This window comes from Bombyx mandarina, chromosome 16 (genome assembly GCF_030267445.1).
Source record: "Bombyx mandarina strain Sakado chromosome 16, ASM3026744v2".
NCBI lineage: Eukaryota > Metazoa > Arthropoda > Insecta > Lepidoptera > Bombycidae > Bombyx > Bombyx mandarina.
In genome coordinates, this window is record NC_143222.1 from 1290219 (window position 1) to 1304419 (window position 14201).

The 14201-nt window shown below is 37.2% G+C and overlaps 1 protein-coding gene across 1 annotated transcript in view; it reads right to left on the minus strand.

Moving 5' to 3' along the window:
* The window catches only part of LOC114241668 (bolA-like protein 2), a 59846-nt gene that overhangs the window by 5038 nt on the left and 40607 nt on the right, over positions 1-14201 (minus strand). Inside the window, exon 2 of the mRNA XM_028172578.2 lies at positions 1675-1769. Coding sequence (XP_028028379.1) covers positions 1675-1769 — 95 coding nt within the window. The remainder of the gene's footprint in view (positions 1-1674; positions 1770-14201) is intronic.

Consider the following 14201-nt stretch of genomic DNA (forward strand, 5'->3'; position numbering starts at 1 on the left):
GGTCTTACAGCATCAACAACTTCATGTTTTTAATCTGAACTCCTATTAAGCTTACCCCATTGAAATAATAGCTGAAGAAGTTTTTTGTTACGAATATATTTCCAAATTTTAAACTTTAAATTGCTCTCCTGTGAATTTGCAAAAATGCCGCTTAAACATAATAGCAATTTCACTCCTCGATATTAGCTCGGACAGTTTTCGTGGTCACGCATGACTAAGGTGCTTGCTATATTCGACGACATTTCAATATTTTATCTAACTACCGTGCTAATATTGTATCGATATAATAATATCATCGATATTTTTCTATTGATAACAAAAATTTCATTGAATTTGCTTGTTTGTTTTGAATATATCTGAAGTACGAGAATGATAGCAGCGTTTGCGGAAAAAAAATACGAACGTATACTGATGAAGATACGGCACGTCTAGTTTATTTCAGTTATTTTTATAGTGTTATGTCCTATGGCATTTTGCTATGGGGCAATGCTGCCGATGTCGAAACGATTTTCATCCTGCAGAAGAGGGCTATTCATGCTATTTATAATATGCACCCGAGGGAATCCTTGAGGGACAAGTTTAAGGAAATCAAAATTCTAACTTTAGCGTCCCAATACATTTTTGAAAATTTATTGTACGTGCGTAAAAACATTGTAGAATTCCCCAGAGTCTGCGATTTGCACAATGTGAACACTTGGAACAAACATAGGCTTGCGTTGCCGGCGGCTCGAATTAAGAAAATAAGCAACGCTTTCAGGGGGCTGGGTGTACAACTTTTCAACAAGATCCCACAAAACGTTCAACTACTACCTGTTCATAGATTTAAGAAAACTGTCAAGGAACGTTTGTGCAACAAGGCATATTATAAAGTTAAGGATTTTTTACTAGATGGCACTACGTGGGAATGAGGCGTTCGCTCCTGGCCTTTTCATTTTTCATTATTATTATTTATTTGAATTGTATTTTTTTGACTTGTTTTTTCGTATACTGTAAATATGTTTTCTTATTTAAAAAAAAAAGAAAATATTTGATAAAATCCAAAAAAAAAAAAAGCCAGCTGAGTTTGTTTCGCCGGTTCTTCTCAGGACTGTGGCTTTTTTTGGAACCGGTGGTAGAGTTAACATTTTCTTTTACATTTTGACATTCAACAAGTGTGTTTTTGATGACATCCAAGTTGAAATAAATGATTTTGAATTTGAATTTGAATTGAATTTGATACATTACGGTATAGGTATGTAAAATATTTTGATAGAAAAACACGTGTGGCACTCGGGGACTGCCGCGGTAAAGCTATTGCATAGCATTTTTTTATAAACTTATGCAATTATAATTAGACAGTAATAATTTAATATTAAAACAATAATGAAATAAGACCACGCTATATTTATAAACATTAACTAAAGCAAAACATTTGTCTCCTTCACACTCATAAGCTAGACCGCGCGAGAGAGAGATGGGTAGACTTTTCATGATGCGCATGCAGTGCGACGTCACGCCGCGCGCTTATTCACAAACACTACACAAGCGCAACATATGAATGTGTTGAGCGCGAACTACATTGTAGGCGAAGTGAGAGGTGTTAGGTTTTGTTTTCGTTACGGAATTTCTTGATTCGGTCGCCGCGCTCAGAGCCCGCGATGAAAGCTATGCAATAGCCTAAAAAAATACACTCACCTATGCCTGGCAAGAAGAGGTTTCCCTTTGAACTTGTCCGACACTATGAGAACAGAAAACTTGGCGCCGCATCCGTCGCTCTCATCTGTCACCTCCTATGGACAAACATACGCACTAAATCAGTACAGCATAAAACAACATAATAATACAACCACGTAAGTGAGATTTTAAAACTAAAGCTGTTGAATTTCTCAACAAAATTGACGAATACAAAAAAAAAATAGGCAGACGAGCATATGGCCCACCTGATGGTGAGTTGTTACCGTCGCCCATGGACTTCAGCAATGCCAGGGGCAGAGCCAAGCCGCTGCCTACCGTTAACGTATTTAGAAACAAATTTCTTTCACTATCCAGAGTTTCCAATGAAAATAGGTTAATATATTCAGTTTTTCAGAGTTTATTTCTGGGATCCACATGTCTTCGAGATTAACGCATAGCAGATTACGGGCACCATCGATACAGGCGTGTTATTATTGTTCTTTCCCCCTACCCATTAGCTGGTGGCTTAAGGGAATATTTCAGCTACGCCCGGACGGGTATGTGAGCTCATGGGCTCACGGGCTCTTTCATTGTGACGCTGAAATTCCTGTCAATTGATAGACCAGACCAGATTCGACTGAATCATCCTATATATTTCTTCTTTTTTCTCCGCCTTATCCCACTAAGTGAGGTCGGTACAGCGGATTTATCTCTTCCATTCTCTTTTATCAGTCGTCATCTCAACACTCACTCCTCTCTCTCTCTCTCATATCGTCATTCAGACACTCCATCCATTTAAGTTCAATGTCATAGATCCGAAATTCGCAGAGTTCCTTATGAGTGAAGAAAAAGGACGTGTCTGTACGCAACATAAAATGCTGCAATTAAAATAAGATTTCCTCAAATTCCATTTATCATTTCACAGATTCCGGGCATCTTCAACGTTTACCATCCTACATAGTATTACCCTCGATACTTGACCTGAATTACTCAACATCAGCGTCACTACAAGTAATTACTATTCGGTAAATCTAGTTGTGTATAGTTGTTGCAAAGTCGTGTGTGCCCTTTATTTGTAAATACTCACAAGAGATCCTGCCACCAGTAAACCTTTTTCGAAGTCGGTTAAAACTAATACATAATATTTCATTTAAATTCGCAATCGTGCCGACAATCGTGTACCGTGTACCACTTCACGTGATTCGAACCGTCAGCCAGATATAACTTTTTTTTTTTATTGCTTAGATGGGTGAACGAGCTCACAGCCCACCTGGTGTTAAGTGGTTACTCGAGCCCATGGCCATCTACAACGTAAATGCGCCACCCACCTTGAGATATAAGTTCTAAGATCTCAGTATAGTTACAACGGCTGCCCCACCCTTCAAACCGAAACGCATTACTGCTTCACGGCAGAAATAGGCAGGGCGGTGGTACCTACCCGCGCGGACTCACAAGAGGTCCTACCACCAGTAAAAAACGTCAAAAGGTAACTGAAAAGTCATCGCAGTCGTAAAAAATGGAAGCGAAAATGTTTCAAACGTTCCGCGGAGTTGCGTTCAATGTCATTCGTTCGGTTTTGTAACGCATCTTTTGACGGACTTTGAGACAGTCTTTGAACGGCGACAGACGGGGCAACTGCGGCCGAACTGGCAACGTTACCGGGGAACTTTCTACGTGCCTCCGACCGTGACGCAGCCGCAACTTGCAAGTGGAATGAGCGTAACCAAGCGATACCGTGAACACTCGTGATCACGCCGTGCTTTAGTGCATGCGTTTCTTTGGTGCCTTTTAAGGCATGTGTAGGTACCACCACCCTGCCTATTTTTGCCGTGAAGCAGTAATGCGTTCCGGTTTGAAGGGTGAGGCAGCCGTTGTAACTATACTGAGACGTTAGAACTTATATATCTCAAGGTGGGTGGCGCGTTTACGTTGTAGATGTCTATGGGCTCCAGTAACCACTTAACTGATGGGCTGTGAGCTCGTCCGGTCTCACAAGAGGTCCTACTACCAGTATAAATAAATTTTATTTATATATAATACTAGCTGACCCGGCAGACTTCGTAGTGCCTCAATCGATAAATAAAAGACCTGAACTTTTGTTTAAGATAAACTTAAAACAAACAAAAGGAATCCGTCCGACGGGGGACACATCAAAGGAAAAACAAAATTGTTATTTTTATTTAATTCCGAATATTTTTATATTTATCTAACCTTTTAAACCTTCTCTGGACTTCAACAAATAATTCAAGACCAAAATTAGCCAAATCGGTCAAGGCGTTTTCATGTTATGTCGTGACAACGGAAAACGGGTTTCATTTTTATATATATAGATTCAATTAACATTGACTACATTGATGATACCTCATTTTACTTGCTGACGTCTGTGTTTTTTTTTAATCTTTAAGCATATTTGTGTTAAAAATAAAGCATAATATTTAATTACCATCGGCTATATTGATTGTACTTTATTTGCTGACGTCTTTTTTTATTTTTATTGTATATCGACATTTATTTTTGTTTATTAAAGGTCGGTTTTATTTGGGTTTAGTATCAAGAATTCGTTTTTTTTTTTTAAATTGACCATCAATTAAGTTTACCCTATTCAAATATCTGAAGAAGTTTTTTGTTGTGTTAAATTTTCCAAATTTTAAACTTTAAATAATATTGGTTCTCCTGTATGTATGACACGACACTGTCGTGTTGGTCTGCTGAACAACACTGGCTTCGAACGGCGCTATTAATCAGATTGAGTACTTTATCCCTATCCTATACGCTGGTAACCTAAGGGGCTGTTCCAGTTTCACGCGGACGGTGAGCTCACGGGCTCAACCTGAGCGAATTTCGAGCAAGCGAAGTCGTCGTGGCCTAAAGGATAAGACGTCCGGTGCATTCGTGTTGAGCGATGCACCGGTGTTCGAATCTCAGGCGGGTACCAATTTTTCTAATGAAATACGCACTCAACGAATGTTCACGATTGACTTCCACGGTGAAGGAATAACATCGTGTATAAAAATCGAACCCGCAAAATTATAATTTGCGTAATTATTGGTGGTAGGACCTCTTGTGAGTCCGCGCAGGTAGGTACCACCACCCTGCCTATTTCTGCCGTAAAGCAGTAATGCGTTTCGATTTGAAGGGTGGGGCAGCCGTTGTAACTATAATTGAGATCTTAGAACTTATATCTCAAGGTGGGTGGCGCATTTACGTTGTAGATGTCTATGGGCTCCAGTAACCACTTAACACCAGGTGGGATGTGAGCAAGTCCAACCATCAAAGCAACAAAAAAAAAATTGCTGACACTAATCCTAGCAAGAGCAGTGCTTCGCAGAATCTACCACCGGATCGGAATCGCGACCCACTGAGAAGATCCGGCGAGAAACTCAGTGGGCTGTGTCTATCTATGAGCGATTGAGTAAAACTTTCTATCAGTACCAACAAACAATACGTCACAAGTAATGCGCTACTAGTTCTAAGCCGTACAGCTGACACCATTACGAATCATGGCTAATCACGGTCGAGATATTCAATATATGTAATTAACTACGTATAGATAGATAGCTGTTACCTGCGACTTCGCCCGGATGGTCAATGAAAAGTACCGATAATCTATATATTAATACGTGAAGCAAAAACTTTGTATCCCTTTTTACGAAAATTACGCGGACGGAGGAGTATGAAACTTCCCACATTTATAAACAATATAGAGAAGGAGTGCAGAATGCTAAAATTGTTTTTAATTATGCATTAATAATACATAAAATCAACAAAAAAAACATTACTCGCACTACTGTGTATTTGACAGTTGACGCATACACGCATATTTATTATACTCTTTGTTTATTGTCAAACTTTTCTTATTGTTTATAGTCTGTGGTCAAATTGAGAATAGGTTAATATTGTTTATCTTTAATATTATTTGTGTATGGTGTAGTCTTGGCAAAATCTGCGATTATAGAAGTTTAATAGTCTTTGACAATATAGCCATAATAATGTACAAACTTATAATTTCAATTAATTATAGTCGATTTTCGACTACTGTTGGACCACTAGTCTACACTAATATATAAATCTACAGTGGTTTTTACGGACGTTCCGTTATAACTACTGAACCATGCATCCGATGACTTGAAACTTGGTATCCATGTAGAAAATACATGTACTTAATGGATATGCTAATATTTATATGAGTGTTGGACTCCCTACACCAGTTGCGGGGACGTTAATGACGAGAATCTTAGTGGGGGTGAGGAAATAATAATGTGAATTTTAAATGCCCAGCGAAGCGGGTACGGGTACAGCTAGTTTTATCTAGTGATAATCTATATATTAATACGTGAAGCAAAAACTTTGTATCCCTTTTTACGAAAATTGCGCGGACGGCGGAGTGTGAAATTTTCCACACTTTTAGAGAATATAGAGAAGAAGTGCACAATGCTAATTTTTTTTTTTAAATAATGCATAAAATATACATTAAATCAATAAAGAAAACATACCATGCATTTGAGGCACACACGCATGCATACTATTTATTGTCATACTTTTGTTCTTGACGTTTGTTGTCAATTTGAGAATAGATTAAATATTGTTTGCCTTTATTAATATTTTTTATAGTGTAGCCTTGGCGAAATTTGTGATTATAGAAGTATAAATTACAATCATAATAGTGTACAAACTTACAATTCCAAATAAGTATAGTCGAATTTCGACTACTGCGGGGTCTCTAGTATAAACAATTACCCGAGGGAACGAGATGTTAATTCGGGATAAAAGTTAAATGTCACCAGTTTGATCTAAAACGATCGCTTTTAAAAAAAAACCACTACAATCAAACAAACAAAGAAATACACATTAACATTTACAATATTAGTAACAATTGGTATAAATAATATATTGATAATTAACATAGTAATATGAGATTACTACTAAATATTAACGCATTTTCTTTGTGTTCGTGCTAATGCTATTGTGAAAGAAAACGATTTGAGAACAAAAGGATCCGCGGGCATTTACGTAAATGACAGACACATAATTACAAAAATATATTTATAAACATTTATTTCAACACACCAACGTGTATAATTAATTTATATATAACTAGCGACCTGCCCTCGCTTCGCTTCGGAAACATTAAAACACACATGAAACCAAAAAAAATAAATAAAAAAAAATAAAAAAAAAGTAGCCTATGTTCATCAGGGACAATGTCGGCTTCTAATGGAAAAAGAATTTTTCAATCCGGTCCAGTAGTTTCGGAGCCTATTCGAAACAAACAAACAAACAAATCTTTCCTCTTTATAATATTAAGTATAGATTTAAAAAGTAGTCTTTAAATTGTATTGCATTTTCCCGTTTACCGTGTTACTTAATTGATTTTTACAATCTAGTTTTTTTATTGCCCTTGTAGGCAGACGAGCGTACGGCCCAACTGATGGTGACTGGTTACCGTCCAGGGGCAGAGCCAAGTCACTGCCTACGCGTTTGGTTTGGTTTGTGTTGGTAATTTGTTCAAGTATCATTTCTGTCGTCCACCGCGAGGGAACTATGTAGCCGCCGCTGTAAGGAAAGGTTAAGTGGGACATTACTTCAAATAATATTTATGGTCGAGGATAAGTCTTAGTTAAGAATATAAATGTCTACTTATATTTAAGGACTTCCTACTCTTAATTAGAGTCAAGGATATGATACCCTTAAAACGGAGAATGCTTTTAAGGCGCATGTGAACCCCTTATACGTAGTCTTCTTGGATCTCTCTCGCCGGTCCCTAAATCGACGTGTGAGGAAACCCGAAAAACTCTGGGGAGCCAAGAGACGGGTATGAATCCCGTCGGGATAGAACATTTGATAAGAACATCGTAACCACAAAATTTGGCAGAGAGCAGACGTATGTTCCTCCAATTTAGCTGTGAGGATACGGAAATTTCCCCCTAAGATGGGGAGAAGACTACAAGCGTGCCGCATCCCAGTCACATCCACATTTATGGCACTCAATCGTTGATTCAACTCTGATCCAATGCAGGAAACTCCCAAAACATCCATGTCCAGTTAGTCCATTATCAGTCAAGAGAAAATACAAGAGTCTCGAAATATTTTGCATATGTTTAGATGTACTAGTGGGCCCGCGGTAGTCGAAATTCAACTATAATGAATTGAAATTATAGTATTGAACATTATCAAGGTTCTATCGTCAATGACTATTATAATTCTATATTCACAGATTTCGACAAAACTACAACTATAGACAAATAATATTAAAGATGAACAATATTAATCTATTCTCAATTTGACCACAGACTACAAGTAATAAAATAAAAGTTTGACAATAAACAAAGAGTATATAAATATGCAGAAAAATTCAAAAAGTCAGGAGCAAAGTAGTTAGACAGAAAACAAAGATAAAAGACGCCCTCACACAAGCTCTAAAATTGAAATGGCAGTGGGCAGGTCACGTACTGAGATACACAGACACCAGGTGGACAGTCAACACTACAATCTGGAAAGGGCCAATTGGCAAAAGAAGGAAGACGATGGGCTGATGACATAAACGAAATAATAAGAAAGGACTAGCAAACTACTGGCAAGGACAGAGACCAGTGGAAAGGACTGGAAGAGGCCTTCACCCGAGGAGAGGTCCATATCCAATAACAAAAACTAACTCTTATTAACATTTAGACAATAAGCAAAACGTTATTTATTTATTTATTTATTTATAATAACCAACTAAACATTAACAAACAAATACCACATTTGCAATGAAAATTAAGGATATATAGGCTTCTTTATTTTTATTTTATTATATAAATATATTATGTGTTATGTCAAACACATAGTAGTGTGTGAAAATTTATGAAATATTTTTTTAATAGACTACCAAGCTTGCCGACCGGTTAGTGTTAAGTGGTTACCGAAACCCAGTAACAATTTAAAAAAAATGTACCTCACGCATTTTAATAATTTTGAATTCAATGTTTTAACTGCGCAACGACTTGTTTGCTTAAAACATCCGACACAGATCCGTCTTGTTAAGAGTTAAACATGATTTATGTGTGATTTTTTTCATTTCATTTTAATAATGGTTAAATTTCGTTTTTCTTTTTCTTTCAGCGGTAGCTCGGCTGTGTTCCTGGCATTGCTGACATCCACGGGCGACGGTAGCCACTCACTATCAGGTGGGCCGTACGCTCATCTGCCTACAAGGCCAATAACACAACCAAAAAAAAACGTGCTTCTTAATAAGACCGCTGTTAAATCGAATTGACGAAACCTAGACACAATTTACGTAATGAAATTACGGAGTAATTATTTGTAGTTGGCGATATGAACGAACTACGTACGTACTCAACAAATGTTCACGATTGACTTCCACGGTGAAGGAATAACATCGTGCAATAAAAATCAAACCCGCAAAATTATAATTTGCGTAATCACTGATGGTAAGACCTATTGTGAGTCCGCGCGGGTAGGTACCACCACCCTGCCTATTTCTGCCGTGAAGCAATAATGCGTTTCGATTTGAAGGGTGGGGCAGCCGTTGTACTGTTTTAAGAGTGACCTTACAACTTATGTATCAAGATGGGTAGCGGCATTTACGTTGTAGCTGTCTATGGGCTCCAGTAACCACTTAACGCCATGTGGGCTGTAAGCTCATACATCCGTCTAAGCAACAAAAAAAAAATATAAAAAAAAATTACTTGTTTTAACTCGTAACTAGATGCGGCTTAGGTTATATTACGAGCTAGATAGAACACAACGGGTTTTTGTCCCTCGAATGCACATCTGTGTATTCGTAATTCGCGTTTCATACTATCATTGGCTATAATTTATAAGACATGTATTATTGGACCGTTTATTTTGAAAGTGGTGTAAGTCCATTTTTGAGAAAAATGACCTATCACGTAATTCATGCTTAATTTAATGTATTTTTTTTTTATATATAACTAACTAGTCCGTGTTTAATTTCTCAAAAAATAACCCATGTTTTGTACAACTTAAAATCGGTCGATGAACCATCGATTATGAAAGTGGTGTAAGTCCAATTGACGGAGGTAGGTGGCATAGCCAGACCTCATGTGATTTGCCTGTATTTTTAAATCAACAAATATAGTAACCTTTAATTTTCTCGAAACAAAAGAAAATGGACTTACACCACTTTCAAAATACACGGTCCATTTATTGCTTACTAGCTGACCCGGCAGACTTCGTAGTGCCTCAAACGATAAATAAAAACCTAAACTTTTGTATAAAACAAAACTTAAAACAAACAAAAGGAATCCGTCCGACGGGGGACACATCAAAAGGAAAACAAAATTGTTATTTTTATTTAATTCCGAGCATTTTCATATTTATCTACCTTTTAAACCTTCACTGGACTTTTACAAATAATTCAAGACCAAAATTAGCTAAATCGGTCCAGCCGTTCTCGAGTTTTAGCGAAACAACGAACAGCAATTCATTTTTATATATAGAGAAGAAGATTCTATCAATTGAGTATTACTTATATGTATTTATTTTATGTATTTCATTATATATGTACGTGTATGTATATGTTTACGTTATTTATGTGTGTATGTATGTAGTCTGATATATTATGTATTAGTGTTTTTATTATTTTTTATTATTTTTTATTATTGTTATTGTGTATTGTATCAATAAGTAAATTGATTAGATTGTATTCTTCTACCCACTCATGTAAAGCTTTCCTTCGTTAAGAACGGTTGGCTGGTAGAAAACTCAATTGTTGAGTTAAGTTCGCCATTTTTATATCTTATCGCTATTACTGTAATATTAACTGTGTGTACAATAAAGAAGATTTTCGGATAGTTGCTCATGGACAACGGCGATACCAGAGTACGCTGCGTAACGATTTGGATCGTTTTAAAATTTGAAGGGCAACACATAGCGCTCGTGAAGACTGTAAAGGCATTTGCGATGCCTCCAATGAACACTACTCTCACTCAAAAATTTGAAATTTTCGTTTTTCACCCAAATCGCTTCACTATTTTACAGCTATTACAAATTCATTATTGACGGGGTTCGAAGCAAGAGTAAATCAGCTAGGTACACAAGAAAAAACCATAAATATATATCTGCAATAATAAAGATTTTATAAACTTTTATCGTTTAAACGCTCCTCCTGTAAACCTACGAATTTGGAGTTAAGAGTAGTGTTCATTGGAGGCATCGTTTTATTCCCGCGCCTTATGGTGAGTACTGTGTAATGAACTCAGCGACTCCTGGTGGTGGATGACCTCTGCTCTGGAGGCGAGTGGTGAGACAACCGAAACGAGATATTGGAATCAAATCGAAGAATTTCGCAGATCATTAACGGGTCGTTTTTTTTTTATTTCTTACTAGCTTTTGCCCGCGACTTCGTCCGCGTGGAATAGTTCACAAATAATGCTTTATTTTAGAACAAATTTGGTTAGCATAAAAAACGTTATAGTTAGCCAACCTTAAGATATAGACATATGCTGCCGCGGACTTTTTTTTAGATCCTTTAAAGGGGAACAATTATCTAATACATTACTCTAGCTAAATCTTAACAGTTTCCGCAGCGCACGCAGTGGAAGCTCTCAAAAGGGATTAAAACGCCGATTTTGAAACATTCTTTATTGGTGCTCCGCTTGCATTGGTCTTAGCGTGATGTTATTTAGCCTATAGCCTTTCTCGATAAATGGGCTGTCTAACACTGAAAGAGTTTTTCAAATCGGACCCGTAGTTCTTGAGATTGGCGTGTTCAAACAAACAAACTCTTCTGCTTTATAATATTAAATATATAGTATAGATACGGGAGAACAAGCTTGCAGCTGACCTAGTTTTATAGTGGTTACCAGAGCCCATAGGCATCAACAACTTAAATGCCGCCACCCACTTTGAGACATCAGTTCTAAGTCTCAGTTCTATCGTACAACGGCTGTCCCATCCTTCAAACCGAAACGCATTACCACTTCGTGGCAGAAATAGGCGGAACGGCGGTACCTACCCGTGCGGGATCACAACACGCCCTACGATCTGGCAAACGTGATAGTTTGTATCTTTGTTACTCAATTAAGCACACATTGCAGCAAATTTAAGAACAGATAAATACATAGCATACTTTTTATCATCATACGACATGATCAACATAGGTATAATATATCCTTCATAATGAATACGACATTCCCTGACGAGATAACATTCGCAATTTTACATACAAATATTTAGACAAAACGACTGTTAGTTTGTGTACGAGAATGACACTAGCCACCTTTTAGCCCAAGAAAAGGCAACGTATTTAATTATTTTCGAATGGCAAAATTCAATGCGACAGAAGCAGCGGGGCGCGTCTAGTACAATTACAATTTTTACTGGTGGTAGGACCTCTTGTGAGTCCGCACCGGTAGGTACCACCACCATCCCTATTTCTGCCGTGAAGCAGTAATGCGTTCCGGTTTGAAGGGCGGGCCGTTGTAACTACACTGAGACTTTAGAACTTATATCTCAAGGTGGGTGGCGCATTTACGTTTTAGATGTCTATGGGCTCCAATAACCATTCAACATCAGGTGGGTTGTGAGCTCGTCCACCCATCTAAGCAATAAAAAAAAAAAGCTATTCAACACGAAAAACGCTAAAGAAAAGTTTCATAACAATGTACAAGCTTTACAATGGTACTATGAATTAAATCAATCTCCTCCAGGCAACCTTGTATACAAATATATAATTATTTTAGTACGTTTAAAACAATGGCAAGTTGTTCATAATATACTATTATTAAAGCAACACTAATAAGTCACACCGCTTCACGCTGCGCATTCCTTCATTTACGTAATTTGGAATTATTCGAAGATCCGTCTTCAGTATATACTGTTTCAATATATAAATAAAACTTCATACATAATAAACGTAATGTTTGTTTGTTCGTTATCGATACTAACACTACTGTGAAGTTGTCGTGGCCTAAAGGATAAGACGTCCGGTGCATTCGTGTGTAGCGATGCACCGGTGTTCGAATCCCGCAGGCGGGTACCAATTTTTCTAATGAAATACGTACTCAACATATGTTCACGATTGACTTCCACGGTGAAGGAATAACATCGTGTAATAAAAATCAAACCCGCAAATTTATAATTTGCGTAATCACTGGTGGTAGGACCTCTTGGGAGTCCACACGGGTAGGTACCACCATCCCGCCTATTTCCGCCGTGAAGCAGTATGGGTTTCGGTTCGAAAAAAAAACTACGTATAGATGTTATTGGGGGTTTAGGGAAGGTTTTTGTAACAGAACCGAGAATTTACAGGTTGTGTGTTAGTAATTTTATCCGACGGGTACTCTTCAAACGTTTAGAATAACCACAGCTGACCGTGATCAGGTTCCGCGTGTAATTAACAAAATTGTAATCATAATTCGAGGGCTAGTTGGTTAAAGCGACATTTTTACAACTTTACAAGAGAGACATATAAAGTTTGGAAATTTGGAAAAAGTATCATAACAAAAAAAAAAAAACTTCCCAGATATTTAAATGAGATAAAGTTCAATTAGAAACATCGAACCGTTGATGCTAATACCAAATAAGACACACCTTTAATTACAAAGATAAATGTGGCTTAAACCAAACAGGCTTTCAGCCCTCGATATGTGGTTTAAAAACTAAAAAAAAAAAAAAAAAATTTTTTTCGGTTTCATCCTCTCAATACCGGTCAGGATATTAGAGCGAAATCATAAAATTATTGTATTGACATCGGTCCTTAATGCACGTTACAATTTTCAAGTTAATCCGACGCCTTGAAGTCGACGAGAATTACATTCAAAGATTCCGTTACATATATTAATGAAACTTTTTTTTTTTTTTTTTTGCTTTGATGGATGGACGTGCTCACAGCCCACCTGATGTTAAGTGGTTACTGGAGCCCATAGACATCTACAACGTAAATGCGCCACCCACCTCGAGATTTAAGTTCTAAGGTCTCAGTGTAGTTACAACGGCTACCCCACCCTTCGAACTGAAACGCATTACTGCTTCACGGCAGAAATAGGCGGGGTGGTGGTACCTACCCGTGCGGACTCCCAAGAGGTCCTACCACCAGTGAAAGATACATACTAAGCTAATGCAAATCGTTCGTGTTAAAGACATAGCTCTTTACAAGTACCTCGGTCAGATGTACTAGATACTGGCACATTATTTGAAAAAAAAAAAAAAACACGTGCACAGTATTTGCATATGTACATTTACAAAATTTTAATGGTTTTTGGACAAAACGATTTTACTGTGACTCCATAATTTGCAGATTATTTTTTTTGTATTTGTCGCGTATTATAGTAATAATTAAATATTCAAGCAAACCGCAAGTTACTTAGCCTTGGTATACAAAAGAGAAAAAAAATACATTATTAATATCTGGTACTTCAACACTTTTACTGTTTCGCGACAACGAAACCACACATAAAAGTTCATTGTTTGAACAGAACAAACAAAAACCAAAAACAATCAATTGTTTGAATTGCAACAAAACAAAATTATACTAGGTACAGCGAAAGAAAAATCGTAATCAAAAAACCGTTTTTACGTAAACA